Source organism: Chlorocebus sabaeus, chromosome 27 (genome assembly GCF_047675955.1).
Source record: "Chlorocebus sabaeus isolate Y175 chromosome 27, mChlSab1.0.hap1, whole genome shotgun sequence".
Taxonomy (NCBI): domain Eukaryota; kingdom Metazoa; phylum Chordata; class Mammalia; order Primates; family Cercopithecidae; genus Chlorocebus; species Chlorocebus sabaeus.
This window is the reverse complement of record NC_132930.1, coordinates 44,711,148-44,730,854: the sequence shown is the minus strand read 5'-3', so window position 1 is coordinate 44,730,854 and position 19,707 is coordinate 44,711,148. Positions and strand designations below refer to the sequence as shown.

Sequence of the window (19,707 nt, the reverse complement as noted above, 5' to 3'; positions counted from 1 at the left end):
CCGCCTCTCGGGTTCAAGCGATTCTCCTGCCTCAGCCTCCTGAGTTGCTGGGATTACAGGCTTGCACTACCACACCCGGCTAATTTTGTATTTTTAGTAGAGACAGGGCTTCTCCATGTTGGTCAGACAGGTCTCGAACTCCTGACCTCAGGTGATCCGCCCACCTCAGTCTCCCAAAGTGTTGGGATTACAGGTGTGAGCCAGTGCGCCTGGCCTGGTAACAGATAGTCTTACTGAGAAAGTGGATTCTCTCAGACAGGATGTGCTGGCCTCTCTGCCTTCTCCTTCTTCCCTCCACATCCTCACTCTGCCTTTTGTTAAAATGGAAGCATCCTTCAGCAGGAGAAGGAACACTTTGGAAACGCCTTCCTTTGCTCATCTCCTCCTCCACCCGGTTCCCCACTCCCAGTCTCTCCCAGTCTCTCTGCTTCCCTTAGGGAGTCACAGCTGTCTCTGTCTGTCTGTCTGTCTGTCTATCTCTCTCTCTGGGCTCATCTCCCTCCATGGAGCCGTCTTCTCCCTCTCCTTGGAGACTGTGCTCTCCTGGTTTTCTGCCTGCTTTCCCATGCCTTCCAGCTCAGTATCTTTTACCAGCTTCTCTCCTTTAACTCTACTCCTTAACGCCAGTGGGCTCCGGGTCCTTCTCCCTGATCTCTGTTCTTCTCTGTCTTGCCATCTTCCCTGGTAAACTCATCCAGTCCAAGGCTGTGAGCATCATCTTTTTGCCAGTGGTTCCCAGTTTTCTAGCCCTGACTAGAAGTTTGCTATTGACTTCAAACTGGCTTCTTTCCACCCAGCCTATTTCTCTGTCCAGTCTTCCTCTGAGTAAATAGTACCACCCGGTTGCTAAGAATCCAGGAGTCACCTTGGAGTCAGCTCTTTCCTTCAAGCCCCGTGTCCAATCCAACTGGGCCTGGCGATTCTCCCTCGGGTACCTCCTGACTCCCTTTCCTTCCTTCCGTCTTCACTGTGGTCACTCCAGCCCCTGCTGCCGCCTGCACAGCTACAGCAACGGCCTCTCACGGATTTCCCTATGCTTTTTTGTTGTTGTTCCTGTATAATTATTTCTTCTCACAGCAACTAGAGTGCTTTCTACAGCCTTTTAACAATTGAGTGCTGGTTATGCTTTAGGCCCCGTCTTGGCGCATTTAACCTTCAGAAGGTAGGCACTATTGCACCTGCACTTTTCAGATGAGGAAGCTGAAGCACAGAGCAGTTAATTGATTTGTTCAAGGTTAAAGCCAGGATGAATCCCAGGTGGCAGGTCCTAGTCAGTGCTGTTGAATCCAGTCCCTCCTTTCCTTGAAATGCTCCCAGGGCCTGTCTTCTCCTGGGCCTGAAGGCTCCTCCTGGCCTCCCGCCTCATCTCCTACCACATTCTCTCTCTCTCCTCCTGCCAGTTTGCACTCTGGGTTATTCCCAGACTCTTCACATCCACCGCAGGGCTTTTTCACCAGCTGTTCCTGCTGCCCAGAGCCCTTCCCCACCGCTTGTTCACAGGCTGGACCCTTCAATGTCATTGCATAAGGCCCCCCGGTCTCTTGATTTAAAGTAACCACCCACCATCTTGTATTCTTGGTGGCACTTACTGCTGCCTCATGTTGCCATCATTCTTTTGGTGACCCTTATTTTTCATGGTGATAAATAAATTACATGGAATGAAACTCCACACCAGCAGGAAACATAGATGCATGTTCCACGCCCTGTGTCGGTGCCAGCGTTGATAGACTTTGGGTGAATGAATGCGTGGGTAACTGAACAAATGCATACCTAGCATCCTGGAACTCAGAGCCGGGTGCTTTGAGCCCATCAGTTCCCCTACCGTGCCCTGTGGCTCTGTGTGTACAACTCACAGTTCAAGCTTTTAAGTGTCTCTGCCCTTGGTCATACTCACAAAGTGTCTCTGCTTTTTATAGGTGATCAAAGAAGCCTATAGTGGTTGTAGTGGCCCTGTGGATTCAGAGTGTCCTCCTCCACCGAGCTCCCCGGTGCACAAGGCAGAACTGGAGAAGGTAAGGGCATTGCTCTTGCTGGGTGGGGACAGTGACCTCGCAGTGGATTGGGGTCTCCTTCAGAGTTCGATAACATTCTCTGAGAATTTCAGCACTTCCACTTAAAAAAGAAAGAAAGAAAGAAAAAATGCAATTGTGCTTCCCATATTCGTAACTGCCTGCTTTGTGTAAGCTTGAATTAGTCGTTTTACAGACTGTGTAGTTAGTATTGTTATTCCCAGCTGCAGGTGAAGAAATGGATTTAAAGGCATGAGGGCCTTGTTCAAAGTCACATAGCTAGTAAATGGCAGAGCTGAAGTCTGAAGGCATTCCTGTCTACTTCTGGAATACAGCAGGTGCTTCATAAATGTACCTTCACAAAGGTCTCTTCCCAGCAGACCAGGATGTGTCTCCATCTCCCTTTGCTTTGCACTCTTGTTGCTTGTTGGAAGGCAGAGGAGCACCGCCGTGGGCGGGAATGACCTGTCATCTGTACACCTCTTTTTGCCAGAAATGTATGGAGCCCATCACCGTTATGCCACAGGCCCTGCTCTGCTTGCACTTTGTTTGTCTAAATCTAACTGATATTGTTTCCTTGGAGAACCCTGACTTCCTGCCATGAAACCTTCTGTTGGCAGCTTGTGTTCCCGGGGCTTTCTGAGCCCTCCCTCTCTAGCCTCCTGCCAGTGAAGAGACAGATCCCTTCTTGCCTGTCCTCATATGAGTCAGGATTCTCCAGAGGAACAGAATTAATGGGATGTATGTACGTAGAAGCATATTTCTTAGAAGGCATTGGTTCACGTAATGATGGAGGCTGCAAGTCTGAAACCTGCAGTGTGGCCCACAGGTGGAGACCCAGGAGAGCCGATGGTGCAGGTGAAGTGTGAAGGCGTCCACAGGAATTTAGGGAGATTTCACTGGCTCAGGGAGGATAGTGTTTTTGTTCCATTGAGGGCCCCAACTGATTGGATGAGGCCCACCCACATTACAGAGGGCAGGCTGCTTACTCAGAGCTCCCTAATTTAAACGTTAATCTAATCCCCAGATGCCCCCCACACTGACACATAAAATTAAACATCACAGTCCTCATCCTCACACCGTAATGGAACAGGCTGTTTTTTCCCCTGACTATAAAACCAATATCTGCTCACTTTAGAAAATTCAGAAAGCTCATAGAAACATAAACGGGATGAAAAAAGTCACTCATTACAACCGCACATAGAGGATACAGCTCCTCTTAACACTACTGATATATTAACCACTCTTTCCTGAGTTCAAGGGTTTCTCTTATGGCTTGGATAAGCTTATGTGTAAAATTTCTTATACTGCTTTTTTTTCCACTGAACCTTTATATTATTAGAAAATTTCCAGGTTTTTAACAACTCTTAAGCCACAAGCGTTTTTACATTTTCACATTATCATTAGCTTTAATGTCAAATTTGTATGACTCCACTATCACTTAGGTAACTGCCCCCTAGTACGTGTTTTGTCTTTTTTTAAAAATTATTTTGTGAAATGGAGTTTTGCTCTTGTCACCCAGGCTGGAGTGCAATGGTGCGATCCTGGCTCACTGCAACCTCCATCTCCTGGGTTCAAGCGATTCTCCTCTCTCAGCCTCCTGAGTAGCTAGGATTACAGGCACACACCACCAAGCCCAGCTAATTTTTGTATTTTTAGTAGAGATGGGGTTTCACCATGTTGGTCAGGCTGGTCTCGAATTCCTGACCTCGTGATCCACCCACCTCGGCCTCCCAAAGTGTTGGGATTACAGGCGTGAGCCACCGCACCTGGCCCGTTTTGCCCTTTTTTAGGCCATCTAAAATAAAATAGTACTTGACATATTTTGCATAATTTTTGCTGATTCTCTGCCTATTACCTGAGAATAGATTTCTGGAAGCTGAATTACTAGACCAAAGGATAGACCTCTTTTTCTTTTTTAAGATTTTGATTCATATTGAAAATCAAATTGCTTTCCCAAAAGGTTGATGCGATTTCATTTCCCATCAGACTGCATCCAAGTTCCTCATCCACACACTCACACCAGAATTGGCAATTCCGTTTTACTCATGTTGGTTTTTAAGGCAGTACCATGAGCACTTGGCTAGACCTGTTGCCCTGGATTCCCCGGGCTGTTCCTGGTGTGAGAGCCAGGGCGGTACCAGCTCTAGGTCATTGTATCCCTGGAACTCAGCTTCCCACTAAGTGGCACTCATTCCTTCACTGCAGCTCTTAGGGGATTGCCCCTCGAATTCCAGGTTGAACACATGTGTTCCTTTGTGCCTGGGAACTGCCCACACATCTCAAACGTGTCCCAGTCTCCCAGGCCCCCAGGCCCTGGTGGAAGGCACGGGATATGAGGACAGTGTTTGGACGCCACTCCCTCCACTGTGACCCCACAGGTTCTTGGGTGGCAATGGAAGGGGTCTAGCTGTAAACACTCTACCTCATTCAGAAACTAACGTGGAATCCTAATTACGCTCATTAAAGCCAGAGGTTAGGACTGAGATAGTGACAGTACTACCCCATCTGCCTCCAAGGGTTTTGATGGTAACCTTGCCTTCACTCTGTGTACATTCTGAGTGTATTTGTTACAAGCACGTACTAGACACTCACCCAATTAATTATTAGTGAATGACAGGAAGAAATTAAATGGACTATGGAATATTTACTTCAGCAAGGATAATATGGCTTGGTGAGGGAAATATTTTTTTGTAATCATAATATTTTTTCAAAATCATTTACAAGAAGTGATTCGAATGAAATAGGCATGAGACAGTATATATATAGGTTAGTATAATTATAGCCTCAGTGAGGTTCCCCCCCGACCCTCCCTCCCCACTCTGGATGTTTTTAAAGCGGCTATAGCCACCTAACCAGCCAGTCTTTGTTATAGTTAAGCTCTAACTACTTCTGGATTGCTATGAATTCGGCCCATGTTTTCTTTCACTTTCGAGATAACTTTTGGTTGATCCATCACACATCACTTGGTCCAAGTGACCACTGTAAGAATAACTTAATCCTTTTTCTCCTTACAGAAACTGTCTTCAGAGAGACCCAGCTCAGATGGGGAGGGCGTGGTAGAAAATGGAATTACCACATGTAATGGAAAGGAGCAAGGTAAGTTCCGCTTGTGCCAAAGATATATACACTTAAAAAAAAACCCACAGCCAGGTCTATAAAGTCCGATTGTACGAAACATGTGCTGGGTGATTCAGATGTGTAGATATCATCACCACTGCTGAGGATACCGACGGGAGTGCCTGGAAAACCCTTTGGTTAACATCAACCCTGCAGGTCTTCCTTTTCCATCCTGCCAGACCTTGGCCGAGGTTGCCATCTGTTGTCTTTTTCTGCCCTGCATATGTTTCGAACTTATGACTCCCAGCTGGTTATTTCTTCACTCGATCTATCACTGAGACAAATTTGCATTGGTGAACCGCTGGCGTGTTGCTTAGGGACCTGGTGTCCAGTGAAAAGAACTTTGGATAATGAGGCAAGAAACCCACTTTCTCATTCAAGCTCTGCCTTTGCTTAGCCCCATGATCTTGAGCAAGTACTCCCTCTTGATGAGCCTCAGTTTCCCCATCTTTAAAATGAGGAGGCCAGACCTGCAGATTTCTGAGATTCTTAAAATAGATTTTCTGAAAATGTCTTTATTTTGCCTTCATTTGAAACATTTTTAAAAAGTACATAATATAAAATACACCATATTAACCATGTCACAGCGTACAGTTCAGTGTGTTAAGTATATTTACGTTGTACTGTCATCACTGCCGTCAGTCTCCAGAACTCTTTTCATCTTGCGAGAGTGAAGCTCTGTCCCCTTTAAACACTGACTCCCCGTTCCCTCCCCCAACCCCTGGCACCCCCATTCTGCTTCCCGTCTCATGAATCTGACTCCTCTAGGGACCTCATCGAAGTGGAGTCCTGCAGGCCATGTCCTTCTGTAAGTGCTTATTCCACTTAGTTCCATGTGCTCAGGGTTCATCTGTAATGTGGCCTGGGTCAGAATTTCTTTCCTTTTTAAGGCTGCATAATATTCCATTGGATGGATGGACCACATTTTGTTTTCCCATTTATCTGTTGATGAATACGTGGGCGGCTTCCACCTTTTGGCTAGTGTGAATAATGCTGCCGTGAACGTGGGTGTGCAAATAACGAAGCCTCGATCTCTCTAGAGATAGAAATTAAATGCCGTAAAATTCACCCTGTGTGGCATACTGTTGGTGAGTTTTGACGAACGCTGGCAGGCACGTAACCATCACCACAATCAAGATCTGCAGATATTAGAGCATGGCTCTAACCCCGCAGCCCCCACCATGTTCCCTCTGCTCTTTCTCTTCCGTCTGCCTCTGCCTCTGCCTCTGCCTCAGGCCCTGGCAGCTGCTGATCCATTTCCTGTCCTTTACCAGAATGTCATAACGTGGAAGCATCTCGTTTGCAGACTTCTGAGTGTGGTGTCTTTCACTCAGCTGCGTTGGAGAGCCGTCCGTGTTTGTGGCTGGTGTCCGTCATTGGTTCTCGGCGCGCTGCATTGGAGAGCCGTCCGTGTTTGTGGCTGGTGTCCGTCGTTGGTTCTTTGCTGCTGCTGGCGGCATTATGTTGTGTGGAAGGACCACAGTCAGCCCATTCACTGCTTGAAGAACATTTGAGCTGTTTCCACTTTGGGGCGATTGCTTAAAAAAATCTGTTCTGTGCATTCAGAGACATATGGACATATGTTTGCGTGGACATATGTTTTCATTTTCCTTGGGTAAATACCTAGGAGTTTGTTTGGATTGTTTGGTCATAGCCTTCTCTCCAGCCTCGGTATTGTCACTTTTGTTTTGTTCTTTCTATTTGAGCCATTTTAATAGGGGTGTAGTGTATGCAGTTGTGTTTTAATTTGCATTTCCCTAATAACTAACAATGTTGAACATTTTTTAATATGCTTATGTGCCATCAGGGTATCCTCTTTGGTGAAATGTCTCTGGATCTTTTGCTCATATTTTTATTGGATTATTCGTGCTTATTGAGTTTTGAGAGTTCATTGTATTTTCTGAATACAAGTCCTTTATCAGATATGTTCTGTATGTATATTCTCCCAATCTGTGGCTGGACTTTAATTTCCGTAGCAGTGTGTGGACTGAGGTGAAGGGCAGGACTTGTGGTGGGAACGGAGAGCTCCCTCTGCAAAGCCAGACCGCCTGTGTGCTCATTGAACCTGTGACCTTGGCTGCTCAGCTGAGTAATCCGACCACCCGGGCCCACCTGCCCACTCCTGGAGGGAGCCAAGTCTTTCCCGTCTGTGGTGAAGTCACCTTAAACCAAGGAGCAATCCAGCCCACTGAGAGTCTCGGAGCTCAGAGAATCGGGACGGTTATGACATTACAAAGTTCACTCTCAGAGGTCATGATACCCACTTTTTCCATATGTGGTTTTTTGAGTCTGTCCTATCTGAGTGTAATTTTGGTTCTGTCCCTCGGAAGTTATTCAGTGGAAAGTATTATCTGTGTCTTCCACAGGGCACACATTATGTGTAATCAAAACCAGGAATGCTATCTTTAAGTTTTGCCCTGAAATAAAATCACATACAATCTCAATGTTCCTGCTTAGAAGCTGAGGCGCAGCAGACGTTGGTTTGGTTGGTTCATTTTCTGGTTTGCTATTTCTTCTCCCAATGCACCTATTAGGTTCTACAGAATAATATGTGTGTCTGGATGCACTTTTGAGCAAGTATATCTATATTTAAAATTCTCCTGTTTCCTCTTAACAAGAACAACCTTCTATACTTTGGAATTAAATGGTGGTGACCTTGGTTTACACATTTTCTTTTTGTCTGGCATGGTGCTTTGCAGATACAGACACTCAGTAGTTACTGGAGAAAGTTAAGGCTGAAGCACATTCTAACCTTCTCTCTTAGCTTTTGTCCTTGCCTCTCACTCTTGACCAATTTGCAACTGAGAGATTTCAGTTAAGCTCCTTTATCCCAGCTATATGGTAACTCAGCCACATTTCTCTGCGGGCTGCATAGAGAAAATCCTGAACTCATACAGGTTTTTCTTAGTGTTAGAATCTCAGATGAAGAAAGAGACAGTCCAGGCTCCATGCGGTCAAAGCCACAGAGAGTGACTCTGGAACACCTGTTTCTTCCCTCAGGGCGGAATCCCTCCTGTCTGATAAACTGACACAGTACGGTTGGTCCTGCAGCAGGTGCGAGGAGTGCGGGCTCAGGAGGTCCTGGGACCTTCTGTCTGGGAGCTGTGAGGCTTCTCAGCCCCACTTCACATCTGTAAGACGTGATCATTTGTGAATGTGTCTGTTGGTAGAAGTCACTGAGTACAAAGTCTGATGGTATTAATTCTCATGCCCCTATTCCTCCCGGTAGCCTAAATAATAAAAAGCGCCTGGATTCCCATTTCCATTGGTTACTGGGAGACTCTCTGGGTTTATGATACCTGTGGTTTTAGAGAGTGCCCTGTGTTAGCCTTGCTCCAGTGGCCTATGCCAGTGTGCCCACCTCACCGGCCAGTGTGTGCCCGGACTCTCCAGCTCTTCTACTCTCTGGCGGCAGAGGGTTGAGCGTTCTGCGTGTTGAGGTTTTCTTCCCGGTTCTGTGATCTGTGCTCATCTCTGCCTTTTGTTTGATACGTAGCAACAAGTAGTTCTTGATGCTTTTCTCCTCATGTTCCCATGTACTTGGACTTTTTCTCCCCAGGATTACCGTACATCTGCCTTTGTAAAAAACGAATCAGGGAGTATACAAGGAATTCCCAGTTTTAATTATAATCTCATTTCTTTGTAGTCAGAGTCGAGCAAACACTTTGTCGGTCAAGTTGGGCGTTCATCTGACACCCCAGCTCGCCACGATGGGCCGCATTGTGGGGGGGGTGGCGCATTGTCAGGGGGGCCGCATTGTGGGGGGCCCGCATTGTCAGGAGGAGGGGGGATGCCTCTTGCTCCTCCAGCCTTGCTCAGGGTGCCCCGGGCACTCGGACTGTCCTGGCAGCAGGTTATTCTTTGTGAAGCTCACGGGAATGGGGCTGTGGTGAAACATTGTCTTCTGGGTCTTCAGAAACAGCTGGGAGGGGCCGTCCACTGTTGCTGTGGCTCTTGGTTTGGTTGAAGTGACACTGAAGTGGTAACAGCTGTCCCAGCCGCACGCTCCCTGTCTGATGGTAGCTGGGAGGAGCGGCGTCCTCAGGCTCAGGGATCGAAAGCGAGTCTCGGCGCTTTGCTTTATTTTAAAACAGGGTGTGTACGTGTTGGGAGAGTGGAAGGAGGGGTGGGGGTGGCATTCCCGGGTTCTTTGTTTCTAATATCACATGAGGCCTAAGTCTGATTTGTTTAAAATAACACAGAAATGCTGGGCCTGTGTTGTTAGTCAGTTTGGGCTGCGATCACAGAATACCACAGACTGGGTGGCTGAAACAACATGCGTTCAGATGGTCCTGGAGGCTGCAAGTCCAAGACCCAGGTGTCGCCAGGGTTGGTGCCTGGTGAGGGCTGTCTTCTCCCACGGCCTTCACACAGCCTTTCTTCTGTGCCGTGCAGTCTCTTCTTATCTTCTGTGCCCGTGCAGTCTCTTCTTATCTTCTGTGCCGTGCAGTCTCTTCTTATCTTCTGTGCCCGTGCAGTCTCTTCTTATCTTCTGTGCCGTGCAGTCTCCTCTTAGAAGGACACTAGCGCTGTGGGACCAGGACCTGAGCGGGAGGGTGGAGCATGGGAGGGCAAGGCCCGGGGCAGGAGACACAGGGGTATGTTCTGCCGCCCTCATGTGTTTGGCTGTGGTGGGGCAGCAGGGTGGAGGTGGAAGGAGGACCACTGCCCGTTCCCCAGCAGAGAGAGACGGAGATTGGGAAGGATGAGGGGACTGCCTGTGTGAGTGTGTGTGTCTTTAGAGGAAGGGTTTAGGAGTTAGGCCAAGGTGTGTCGTCTGTGTCCCTGGCCGCTCTTCCTCTGCATTTCTCCCGCGGGATGTGTGTGGGTTCATTTGTCCCTGGGGTAGGAGGGTGGGAAGGAGTCCTTGACTCTCATCACCTTCTGAAAGGGTTTGTGATCTCCAAAGGATTACAGACAGTAGGTTGAGGGATTCATGTTGGAGATGAAGGGGAAAGGGTCTGGGCGCTGGGGTTTTGCCTGTGACACTGAGGGTCTCTCTGTCCCCTCAGCTCCAGTGAGCCCTGCAGTGCAGCTGAGTGCCAAGTGTCTCACTGGCCTCCCCTGAGCTCCAGTGCCGTGCACATAATGGCCCTCAGATGAGACGGGCAGACAGCTCACCTTCTCCGAGGGTCGCTCTCTGGCCAAAGAGTCTTGTCACTCAGTTCTGGTGCTGTCTCACATGCACGTTCTGGTTTCTTGTCTGATCCCTGCCCCTGTGATTCTGTCGGAGGTCACGGACAGAGCCCTTGGCAGTGGAGAGAGGTGCCAGTGATGGGATGGGGCAGACAAAGGATGCCGGCTGGCAGCCGACCCTGGACCTCCATGGTGGGAGACGGTGGGGAGTGATGAGAACCGCCCCGTGTTGTGCCTTGCTGGCCCATCTGCGTGGAGACTGCTTCTGTGGTCCTGCCGCTGTTGCTTGCCCACATGCAAGTCCAGAGTTGCTAGATCTTTCCATCTTTCAAAGGAAGCCAGGCATCAATTTTATGCAGAATGTGTATGAGTTTTATACATGAGGGGCTAGAAGGCAGGCCCCTGGTCTGAGAGCTCTGGACGGTGCCGAGCCGACTGAGTGTCTCACAGATAGACGAGGGGCTCCTGAAGAAGAACCAATCCCCTTCCCTTCCTGGGCCTCCCCTTGCCAGCCAGGCCGGAGCTGCACTAGCTGCCTTCTGTTCCTCAGACACTTGGGGCTGGCTTTTGCGTCAATGATGTTTTTCTTGCCTGGACGGTTCTTCTCTCTGAGATGTGCATGGCTAGTTATTAATTTAAGTCAACCCCTGGACAGGCTTTCTCTGCCTGCCCAGCTGCTCTTCCACATAACCCTATCTTAGATCTCCATGTGGTCTTTGTTACAAGCTTTCTACCAGCAGCCCTGTGTTCTGCTGGAATCTCAGCATCTAGACCGACAGCCAGCACACGGCAAGTGCTCGTTAAGTACAAGTTGAGGGAAAGCCTAAGTGCAGTGGCTCACACCTATAATCCTAGCACTTGGGGAGGCCAAGGTGTGTGGATCATTTGAGCCCGGGAGTTTGAGACCAGCCTGGGCAACATGGCGAAACCCCATTTCTACAAAAAGTACAAAAATTAACCAGGCGTGGTGGCACTCACCTGTGGTCCCAGCTACTCCCGAGGCCAAGATGGGAGGATCAGTTGTGCCCAGGAGCTCAAGGCTGTGATGAGCTGTGATCACAACACAGCACTCCAGCCAGGGGACAGAGTGAGACCCTGTCTTTAAAACAAGAAAAAAATGCCCAGGGAAAGAAGAAATGGGTTGTGATTTATGTTTTATTTTTTCAATTAATATCTACAATTAAAACATGCTTTTTTGCTGTTGTTATTCTCGACAGTGAAGAGGAAGAAAAGTTCCAAATCCGAGGCCAAGGGCACTGTGTCGAAAGTCACTGGGAAAAAAATCACCAAGATCATCAGTCTGGGAAAGAAGAAGCCATCCACAGACGAGCAGACCTCGTCGGCTGAGGAAGATGTTCCCACGTGCGGTAAGACTGTGCTTCCCAGAGACGAGCAGTGTGCACCCAAGCAGGTTTCCTTTTCTCCTGCAGTGTCGGTACCCCCAGTTCCTCCAAGGCTCATTAATTGGAGCTCTTTTGCATTGGACTTGAAATCGGAAAAAATTCAAATTTCAGTGTATTCAATGTATTCAATGTTTGCATTTTTACCTCTTATTCATACAAGACTTTGTAGGCGTTTGAGATGATCTCTAAGGTTCTTTCAAGGAAAGCAAATATTTCCCTTTGATCCTCTGAAGTTCCCCCAAATCCCCTGGAAGTGTTTTTAAAGGACAACATACGCAGGGGCTGCTGGTAAACAAAGGATTATGGGAAAACCTTTACAGAACTAAGGCCAGTCCTTTCCCTTGGGCAAAGTGATAAAACTAAGCTTCTTTATGACGTCACCAAGTTAGTCACTTTCCTGTTGCTGCCAAAGGAATGCCTGAGGCTGGGTAATTTATAAAGAGAGAGGTTTATCCGGCTCATGGTTCTGCAGGCTGTACAAGTATGGTGCCAGTGTCTGCACGGCTTGCGATGAGACCTCAGGAAGCTTTTACTCATGGCAGGGGCAGAGGCGACGCTGGTGTGTCACATGGCAGGAGAGAGAGGAGCAGGTGCCAGGATCCTTCAAACCATCAGATCTCGCAGGAACTACTGGTTTGAGAACTCCCTCATGACTACAGGGAAGGCAGCAAACCATTCATGCAGGATCCGCTGCCATGGTCCAAGCACCTCCCACCAGGCCGGCCCCCCACACTGGGGATCACATTTCAACATGAGATTTGGAGGGGAGAAATATCCAAACTATACCAATTACATTTCTCAAACCGAAGTTTCAAATCCAGTCTAACACACTGACCATCTCCGCGGTCCGTCTTTCATCCAATAAGTAAGATTTGAGCAGCTGCCTTTTGGTGACCACAACAGCCCTGGCCCCCCATGGCTTCCAGTCTGATAGCAAAAGATAAGTACAAGACCGGTTATCACAGAAACGTGTGTAATAACTGGCTCTGGTCAGCGATAGGAGGGAAAACCCAAGAGGCCATGAGAGGATCATAGGAACCTCAGTGGGCCAGGGGGAGCCAGCATTGTGGGGTGGTCTCCATGAAGACATGGGTGAGAGTTTCCATCCAGAATGCTTTCTAGACTGTCAGGTTCAGAAAAACCGTGCAGCTCTTCCTAGAAGGTGAACTTGATGAGCTACGTTTTTGAAGAATTAGGAATGTACCGACATTTTCCTTGTGTACTATTGCAGCTCACTCAGCTCCCCGCAGTGTGAGCCCATCATTCCTTCTATTTGAATAGTCATTCTAGTCACCCCCACCCCTTATCGAGCACCCGTTACGTCCAACGTGTTGGGTTTTATTTTGAGATGCCAAAAGATACCTCGTTCAGTTCCTGCCCCACAGCGCCTAAATGGCGCTGTACACACAAATGTATTCAACAGATCTCACGTCCCAGCGGTGTGAGCTCATGCTACGAGGATAGTACAGAGGGTGGGCCACGGTGGTCGGGAGGAGGAATGGATTGCAGGGGCAGATGAGAGGCGCTGCAGCGTGCACTGTCTTGAAGGAAAGATGGGCATAGTCTCCACTCCTCAGCAGCTTTCACAGTGTGAGCCAGGAAGTTCATGATACCGATTTCTGGGGGACACAGCGAAATTGTCTGGGCAGACAGCAGTGAAGGCCTCATGTGCTTGAAGGAGTCTTGCAGAGGGGTCCTGTTGAAACAGCTGCCTATGGGGTTGAGTTAGGAGGGAAGGCCATCACCATAAGGGAACCCGTGACCGAGGAGCCTGGCACATTCCAAGCTCCCTGAACTTGGTCAAATGGCAGTTGAGTCACAGAAGCAGGCCAGTTGGTACTGATGTTTTTCTACTACCCTCCCTTCCCTCCCTAAATAAGGCGAGAGCTGAAAGGGCAGCCACCCTGCTGAAATGCTGTCAGAGGAAACAGCTGTAGCACGGAATGGGGCGAGGGAATGTGTTGGTGCCCCAGTGCCGGGCCCCGTTGGCCTCTGCCTTTCTTGGAGCGCATGCAAGGTGGGACTGCCTCACATCAGCCCTTGAGAGTCAGCGATTAAAAACAGAAAGTGGGAATTAGGGATTAAATACAGGAGTTAGGGATTAAAAATAGAAATGGGGAATTAGGGATTAAGTACAGGAGTTAGGGATTAAAAACAGAAAGCGGGAATTAGGGATTAAGTACAGGAGTTAGGGATTAAAAACAGAAAGCGGGAATTAGGGATTAAATACAGGAGTTAGGGATTAAAAACAGAAAGCGGGAATTAGGGATTAAGTACAGGAGTTAGGGATTAAAAATAGCGGGAATTAGGGATTAAGTACAGGGATTAGGGATTAAAAATAGAAAGTGGGAATTAGCCGACAAGAAGGGAACTATTCTTTTTTTTTTTTTTTTTTTTAATGCTGTAGGTCAGTGGAGGAAATAGAAATTCTTCCTTGTAAAACAATTAAACATTAACATGAAAGGCAATTGCGAGACGTTGGCCCACACCCCTCCATTTACGAAGGAGAGCACTGAAGCTCAGAGAGCTTGTGTGGCTTGCTCGGAGCCACACAGCACGCTAGGAGCAGAGACAGCCTCTGACCCAACTCTGCTAGTTCCCCGTCCCACAGGCCTTCCCCTATCCCTTCCCCCAAAGATCTGAACCCTCCCGTGGCTCCTGATAAATAGCTGCGATTGTGCTCGTGATTAGACGCTGCGGTAAACCCTCCTCCTGGGCACTTTCTTGGAAGCCCAGTTGGTCACTCAGGGAGCAGCAGGAATACTGGATCCATAGCATCTCATTAGACGCATGGATTCCTATCAAACTGCTTAGTGGACGACTTTTGCTTCAATATTAACAGAACATCCTCTGTCCACAAGATTTTAAAGCTGTCATCCAGTTCTTTGCAGGGGAAAGGGGAGAGGGGAGGAGCTCTTACAAAAATAAAGGGGCAACAGTGACCATTTTCAGTTATTTTAGTACAGCTGCAAAGTTTCAGGCAGAAAAAAGGAGCTGGACAAAGGCCCGAGAGACTGAGCCTGCCAAGCTGAGTCTCTGCAGCTGCTGCTCTCTGCTCCAGGGAGTGAAGGGCCAAGCTGGACTGGCCGGAAGTGCAGTGCTGCTGAGCCCACAGGACAGAGCTCCCGGGAGCCACTGAAAGCGGAGTTCAAATCCCAGCCCCTCCACACAGTGCAGCTGGGTCAGCTGTGCCCCAAAATGCAGGAGCTGCTGTGAGGGCCTTGCTTGTGGAGGCAGGGGAGGGAAGGCCCTCTGCAGGTGCTTGCCAGCTGGAAAGGTTTTGGGGTGGTTTTGGGCCAAAGTCTCTCAATTGCCTTTCATATTAATATGACAAGGATTGCAGCCTGGCTGGCTGGGTCCGCCTGCCTAACCCTGCAATGCCTATTGAGTGGCGTTGAGTGACGCGTTTAGCATTGGGCAAGTCAGCTCAGCCCACAGCCACGTAAGTAATGTGATCTGAGACACGCGCAAAGGCCCCTGACCAAAATGTATCTCTTTTTTTTTTTTTGAGACAGAGTCTTGCTCTGTCGCCCAGACTGGAGTGCAGTGGCGCGATCTCAGCTCACTGCAAGCTCCACCTCCCAGGTTCACGCCATTCTCCTGCCTTAGCCTCCCAAGTAGCTGGGACTACAGACACCTGCCACCACGCCCGGCTAATTTGTTGTATTTTAGTAGAGACGGGGTTTCACCATGTTAGTCAGGATGGTCTCGATCTCCTGACTCTTGAGCCACCCGCTTCGGCCTCCCAAAGAGCTGGGATTACAGGTGTGAGCCACTGCGCCCGGCCCCAAAATGTATCTCTTATTTGTCCTTCTCCTGTGCTTACAAGTCCTGGAATTATTGTCATTTTATGAATTAAGCTGTCGTTACCAGGAAATGCATTTCCATCTTTCTCTCTCTTCCCCATCCCTATTTCCGCCTGTGGCTGGGACTGTGGCATCTTTTGACTGGCTCACCTCGTTCTACTCTGCGTCCCCCACCAGGCCACCAGATGGAAGTTTTGAAACGTTAAACTAATCGTATCACATTCTGTGTTGAGAAAAACCAAAAGTGCCTCCGTTGTTGCCAGTTCAGGGCCTCTAACAATGCCGTCCCCACTTCACTCTTCTACCTTCTACATGACTGGCGTAAGAACAGGGGCTGACTGGCTCACTGCCCGTGTCCACAGCACCATGCGGAGCTTGGCAGACGATATCAGCTCAGTACATACTTGTTGAATGCATGCATTCCTTTAAGCAAATTGCTTCACCTCTGGGAATCTCAGGCTCCTCCATCTATGAAATCACTCAATACTTCAATTCCTTGTTTTTCATAAAAACTGAGGATAAAATACATGAAACACTGAGCTCAGTGCCCAGCCCATCATTTATGCTCAGTACATGGTCACTGTGATTATCCATGTGTTCATCTGACATGTTTTTTTAAAAACATCACCTGAGCACACCGGACCTACCCAAGGCTCGGTAAATGCGACGTCAGACGAGTGAATCATGAGAAACGGAGAGGCTGAGAGAAAGGAAAGGCCACAGGGTGCAAGTTGGAGGCTTCCTGGAGCCTGGCTGTGTAGCCATTCCCAGGGTCCCTTTCACCTGAAATGTTCTGTGACTTTATGAAGCTCTTTCTTTTTCTTTTTTTTTTTTTTTTTTGAGACGGAGTCTCGCTCTGTCGCCCAGGCTGGAGTGCAGTGGCCCGATCTCAGCTCACTGCAAGCTCCGCCTCCCGGGTTCACGCCATTCTCCTGCCTCAGCCTCCCAAGTAGCTGGGACTACAGGCGCCCGCCACCTCGCCTGGCTAGTTTTTTGTATTTTTAAGTAGAGACGGGGTTTCACCGTGTTAGCCAGGATGGTCTCGATCTCCTGACCTCGTGATCTGCCCGTCTCGGCCTCCCAAAGTGCTGGGATTACAGGCTTGAGCTGCCGCGCCCGGCCTATGAAGCTCTTTCAATGGCAGGTTTTTTTCAGCAGACATTCAGGAAAGTTAGATACGTCTCAGTTGGTATCATAATCCACCTCCATGAAAACTAGACGAAGCCAGGCACTGTAGCATGCGGCTGGAATCCCCGCTACTCGGGAGGCCGAGGTGAGAGGATCGCTTGATGCCAGGAGTTTAAGACCAGCTTCAGCAACATAGCAAGGCCCCACTTTAACAAAAGAAATTAGACGAAGTCTGATAAAAGGGCAGGAAGGCATTCTTAGTCCAAGAGCCACCATGACAGGCTGTAGGTGTACCAGCTCCTCTGCCCCTGGCCTCGTAGAGGACACACTGCGAAGAGCAGGAAGGAGGCTTTGGCTTCGGCAGGCCCGTGATCAGCTGCCAGCAGTTTCCTGACATTTGGTTTCTCTAAAAGCTGCTTCTTGATGCCCCTCTTGCAGGCCCATCTCCTCCTGGCTGATCAAAAACAAATACTTGCCAAGATACAACGAACAGTTACATTGGGATGAAACGTCTCTCAAAAGTGTTGAACGTTTTGTCCACATGTAACCAAAGCACAGTAGCCCCTGGGGTGGGCAGGCACTATCATTTCCCTTCCTAAAGAGAATAAATCAATGGAAACTTGGCCACACTTCTAAAAGCCTTCGCCTGCCTGCTCTTCTGCAGCTGCCGGAATTTGAGAGCCACCTGGCACTGAGACCCGCGACGCCCCGTATCCGGAACAGCTGACCGGGAGGGTTTATATCTGTTCCCCTCCATCTGTATTTATTGTTTGTTTAATCTTCAGGCTGTAAAGTTAGTTTTATATTTTTAGTGAAATCTCCTCATACACTCTTGCCACAGTGTTGCAAGAAACTGCTCTTTCCTTCGAATTTGGTGCAGAAATCAGCTGAAAACATGAAACTCACAGATTTTTAAAGTTCAGTAACACCCTACCATAATATGGTAAGTGGGATTCAAAAATAAAATGACTTCTGTCTGGACCTACCTTGTTAAGTAGTTGAATCTTAAGACGCCCTGGGTGAGCCTTGAAGCTCCCGCCTGCAGTTCTTGCTGCAGGAGCCAAGTTGGCCCCATCCTGGCTGCACTCTAGCACCACCTGGTGGTGGATGTCGCTCCAGCGTAAATATTCCTGGAGATGACGGGGTCCTAGGCAGCACTGATTTCATCAGCCAGGCTAATATTGGGGGGTCCAGAGGACCCCCTGACTCTAGACTCCTTAGATGAGGTTGTCTGTCATTTCCTGTGTGGCCTCTTCATGTTCCCTACCCAGAAAGTAGGAACTTTGGGCCTCCCTATTTTGAGAAATGGGGGCAGGGGGCTGGACTGGGTAGGAGCAGGGGGTTGGACCAGGTAGGGGCAGTCCCTCAACACAGGTGATGGTGGAGCCACCTGCTGCTGTGAACAAGTCTGTTATCCCAGGGGATTTTTTTTGGAGGGGAAATTTGGGGGCATTATAACAATTTCATATAAAGTCATGTTCTAAATAAAATGTGATCTGTCCAATATAATCATCCCTTTTATGGCTGGAATGTCAAGAAATTCATAGTATCTGGTGGCTTTGGGCCAGATTCTGTCAGGGAAGGAGACACCATGAGAGTCCATGTTCCTCTTTGGGACCAGGTGCCCTGTGGCTGGGGATCGGGGCTGGGCCACCTGTGTTTGAGGATCGGGACCAGGCGCCCTGTGGTTGGGGATCGGGGCCGGGTCCCCTGTGGCTGGGGATCGGGGCCGGGCCACCTGTGGTTGGGGATCGGGACCAGGTGCCCTGTGACTGGGGATCGGGGCCGGGCCCCCTGTGGTTGGGAATTGCTGCCCCACTGCAGAGTCCATGCCCTCTTGGGGACTGGGTCCTCTGTGGTTGGGAATTGCTGCCCTGCTGCAGAGTCCGTGCCCTCTTGGGGACTGGGTCCTCTGTGGTTGGGAATCGGACTGGGTCCTCTGTGGTTGGGAATCGGACTGGGTCCTCTGTGTTTGGGAATTGCTGCCCCGCTGCACTGTACAGTCTCTGTCATTGAGGTCACTGGCATTTCAATTCTCGGTTTCTTCCACTCCTTCTCCGGGCCCCGTGGAGGGGTGCCTGGGCCCTGACCACACCAGAGCACGGGCTGTTTTCCTTGCTCTGTAGCTTACTACTCCTTTTCAGAAACCGTTTTGGGGCATGTTATCTTAATGCACTCAGTATGCGAAGTGATTTGAGGGGAATCCTTGCTCCCTTTTCCTTTTAGATACACCTTTACGTTTGTCAACTCATGCTCAAAACATACTTATGACAGTTGGCTGTCATTGTGTGAAAGTCTAAAAATGTAAAAATGTTGGCTTTCAGCATGAGTGGTTACTCTAGATGGTATCAGAGCCATGGCGAGCACGTGGTTCCCAGCGCTGGCACTCGGATGCTCAGATATGATAGTTGACCTCTCTTTAAGTAGAGGTTTCTTTTTTCTTTTTAAAGAATAAATGTATTGGCCGGTAATCCCAGCACTTTGGGAGGCCGAGGCGGGCGGATCACAAAGTCAGGAGATCGAGACCATCCTGGCTAACACGGTGAAACCCCGTCTCTACTAAAAATACAGAAAATTAGCTGGGCGTGGTGGCGGGCGCCTGTAGTCCCAGCTATTCAGGAGGCGGAGGCAGGAGAAGGGCCTGAACCCGGGAGGCGGAGCTTGCAGTGAGCCGAGATGGCACCACTGCACTCCAGCCTGGGCGACAGAGCGAGACTCCGTCTCAAAAAAAAAAAAGAAAAGAAAGAATAAATGTATTGAAACTGTGTCATTTACAAATAGCATTTTACAGAGCAAAAATAGTGATATAAGGCCTCCCATTGTATGCCTATTAACAGCTCTTTATCTGCCGTCTTTGACTCCCAACAGGGGTTCAGGTCTGGCTTTGCTGTGTGATCTTGGACAAGATACTTCACATTATCTGGGAGTTAACATCCTCCTTCAAGAAGTAAAGCCTCTGAGACTCTTTCCTACTTTGATTCTAGAGCCTGTTCACCTCCCTGCAGCCCTAAGTGTCCGAAGTACAAGGAGCTTGGATCGAGTGTAGTTTGCTCTCTGAACACAAGAGGGCGGCCACGGCACAGGCCTTGGAGCCTCAGCCTGGCG

The 19,707-nt window shown here is 49.0% G+C and overlaps 1 protein-coding gene across 5 annotated transcripts in view; it reads left to right on the top strand.

Annotated features, from left to right (window-relative positions):
• Nucleotides 1–19,707, top strand: part of AFAP1 (actin filament associated protein 1) — a 187,692-nt gene that overhangs the window by 119,470 nt on the left and 48,515 nt on the right. For all 5 annotated transcript variants that reach the window (XM_008018005.3, XM_008018009.3, XM_073012530.1 and 2 more), the window contains exons 7-9: nt 1,917–2,012; nt 5,027–5,108; nt 11,483–11,632. In XM_008018005.3, the coding sequence (XP_008016196.2) occupies nt 1,917–2,012; nt 5,027–5,108; nt 11,483–11,632 (328 nt within the window). The remainder of the gene's footprint in view (nt 1–1,916; nt 2,013–5,026; nt 5,109–11,482; nt 11,633–19,707) is intronic.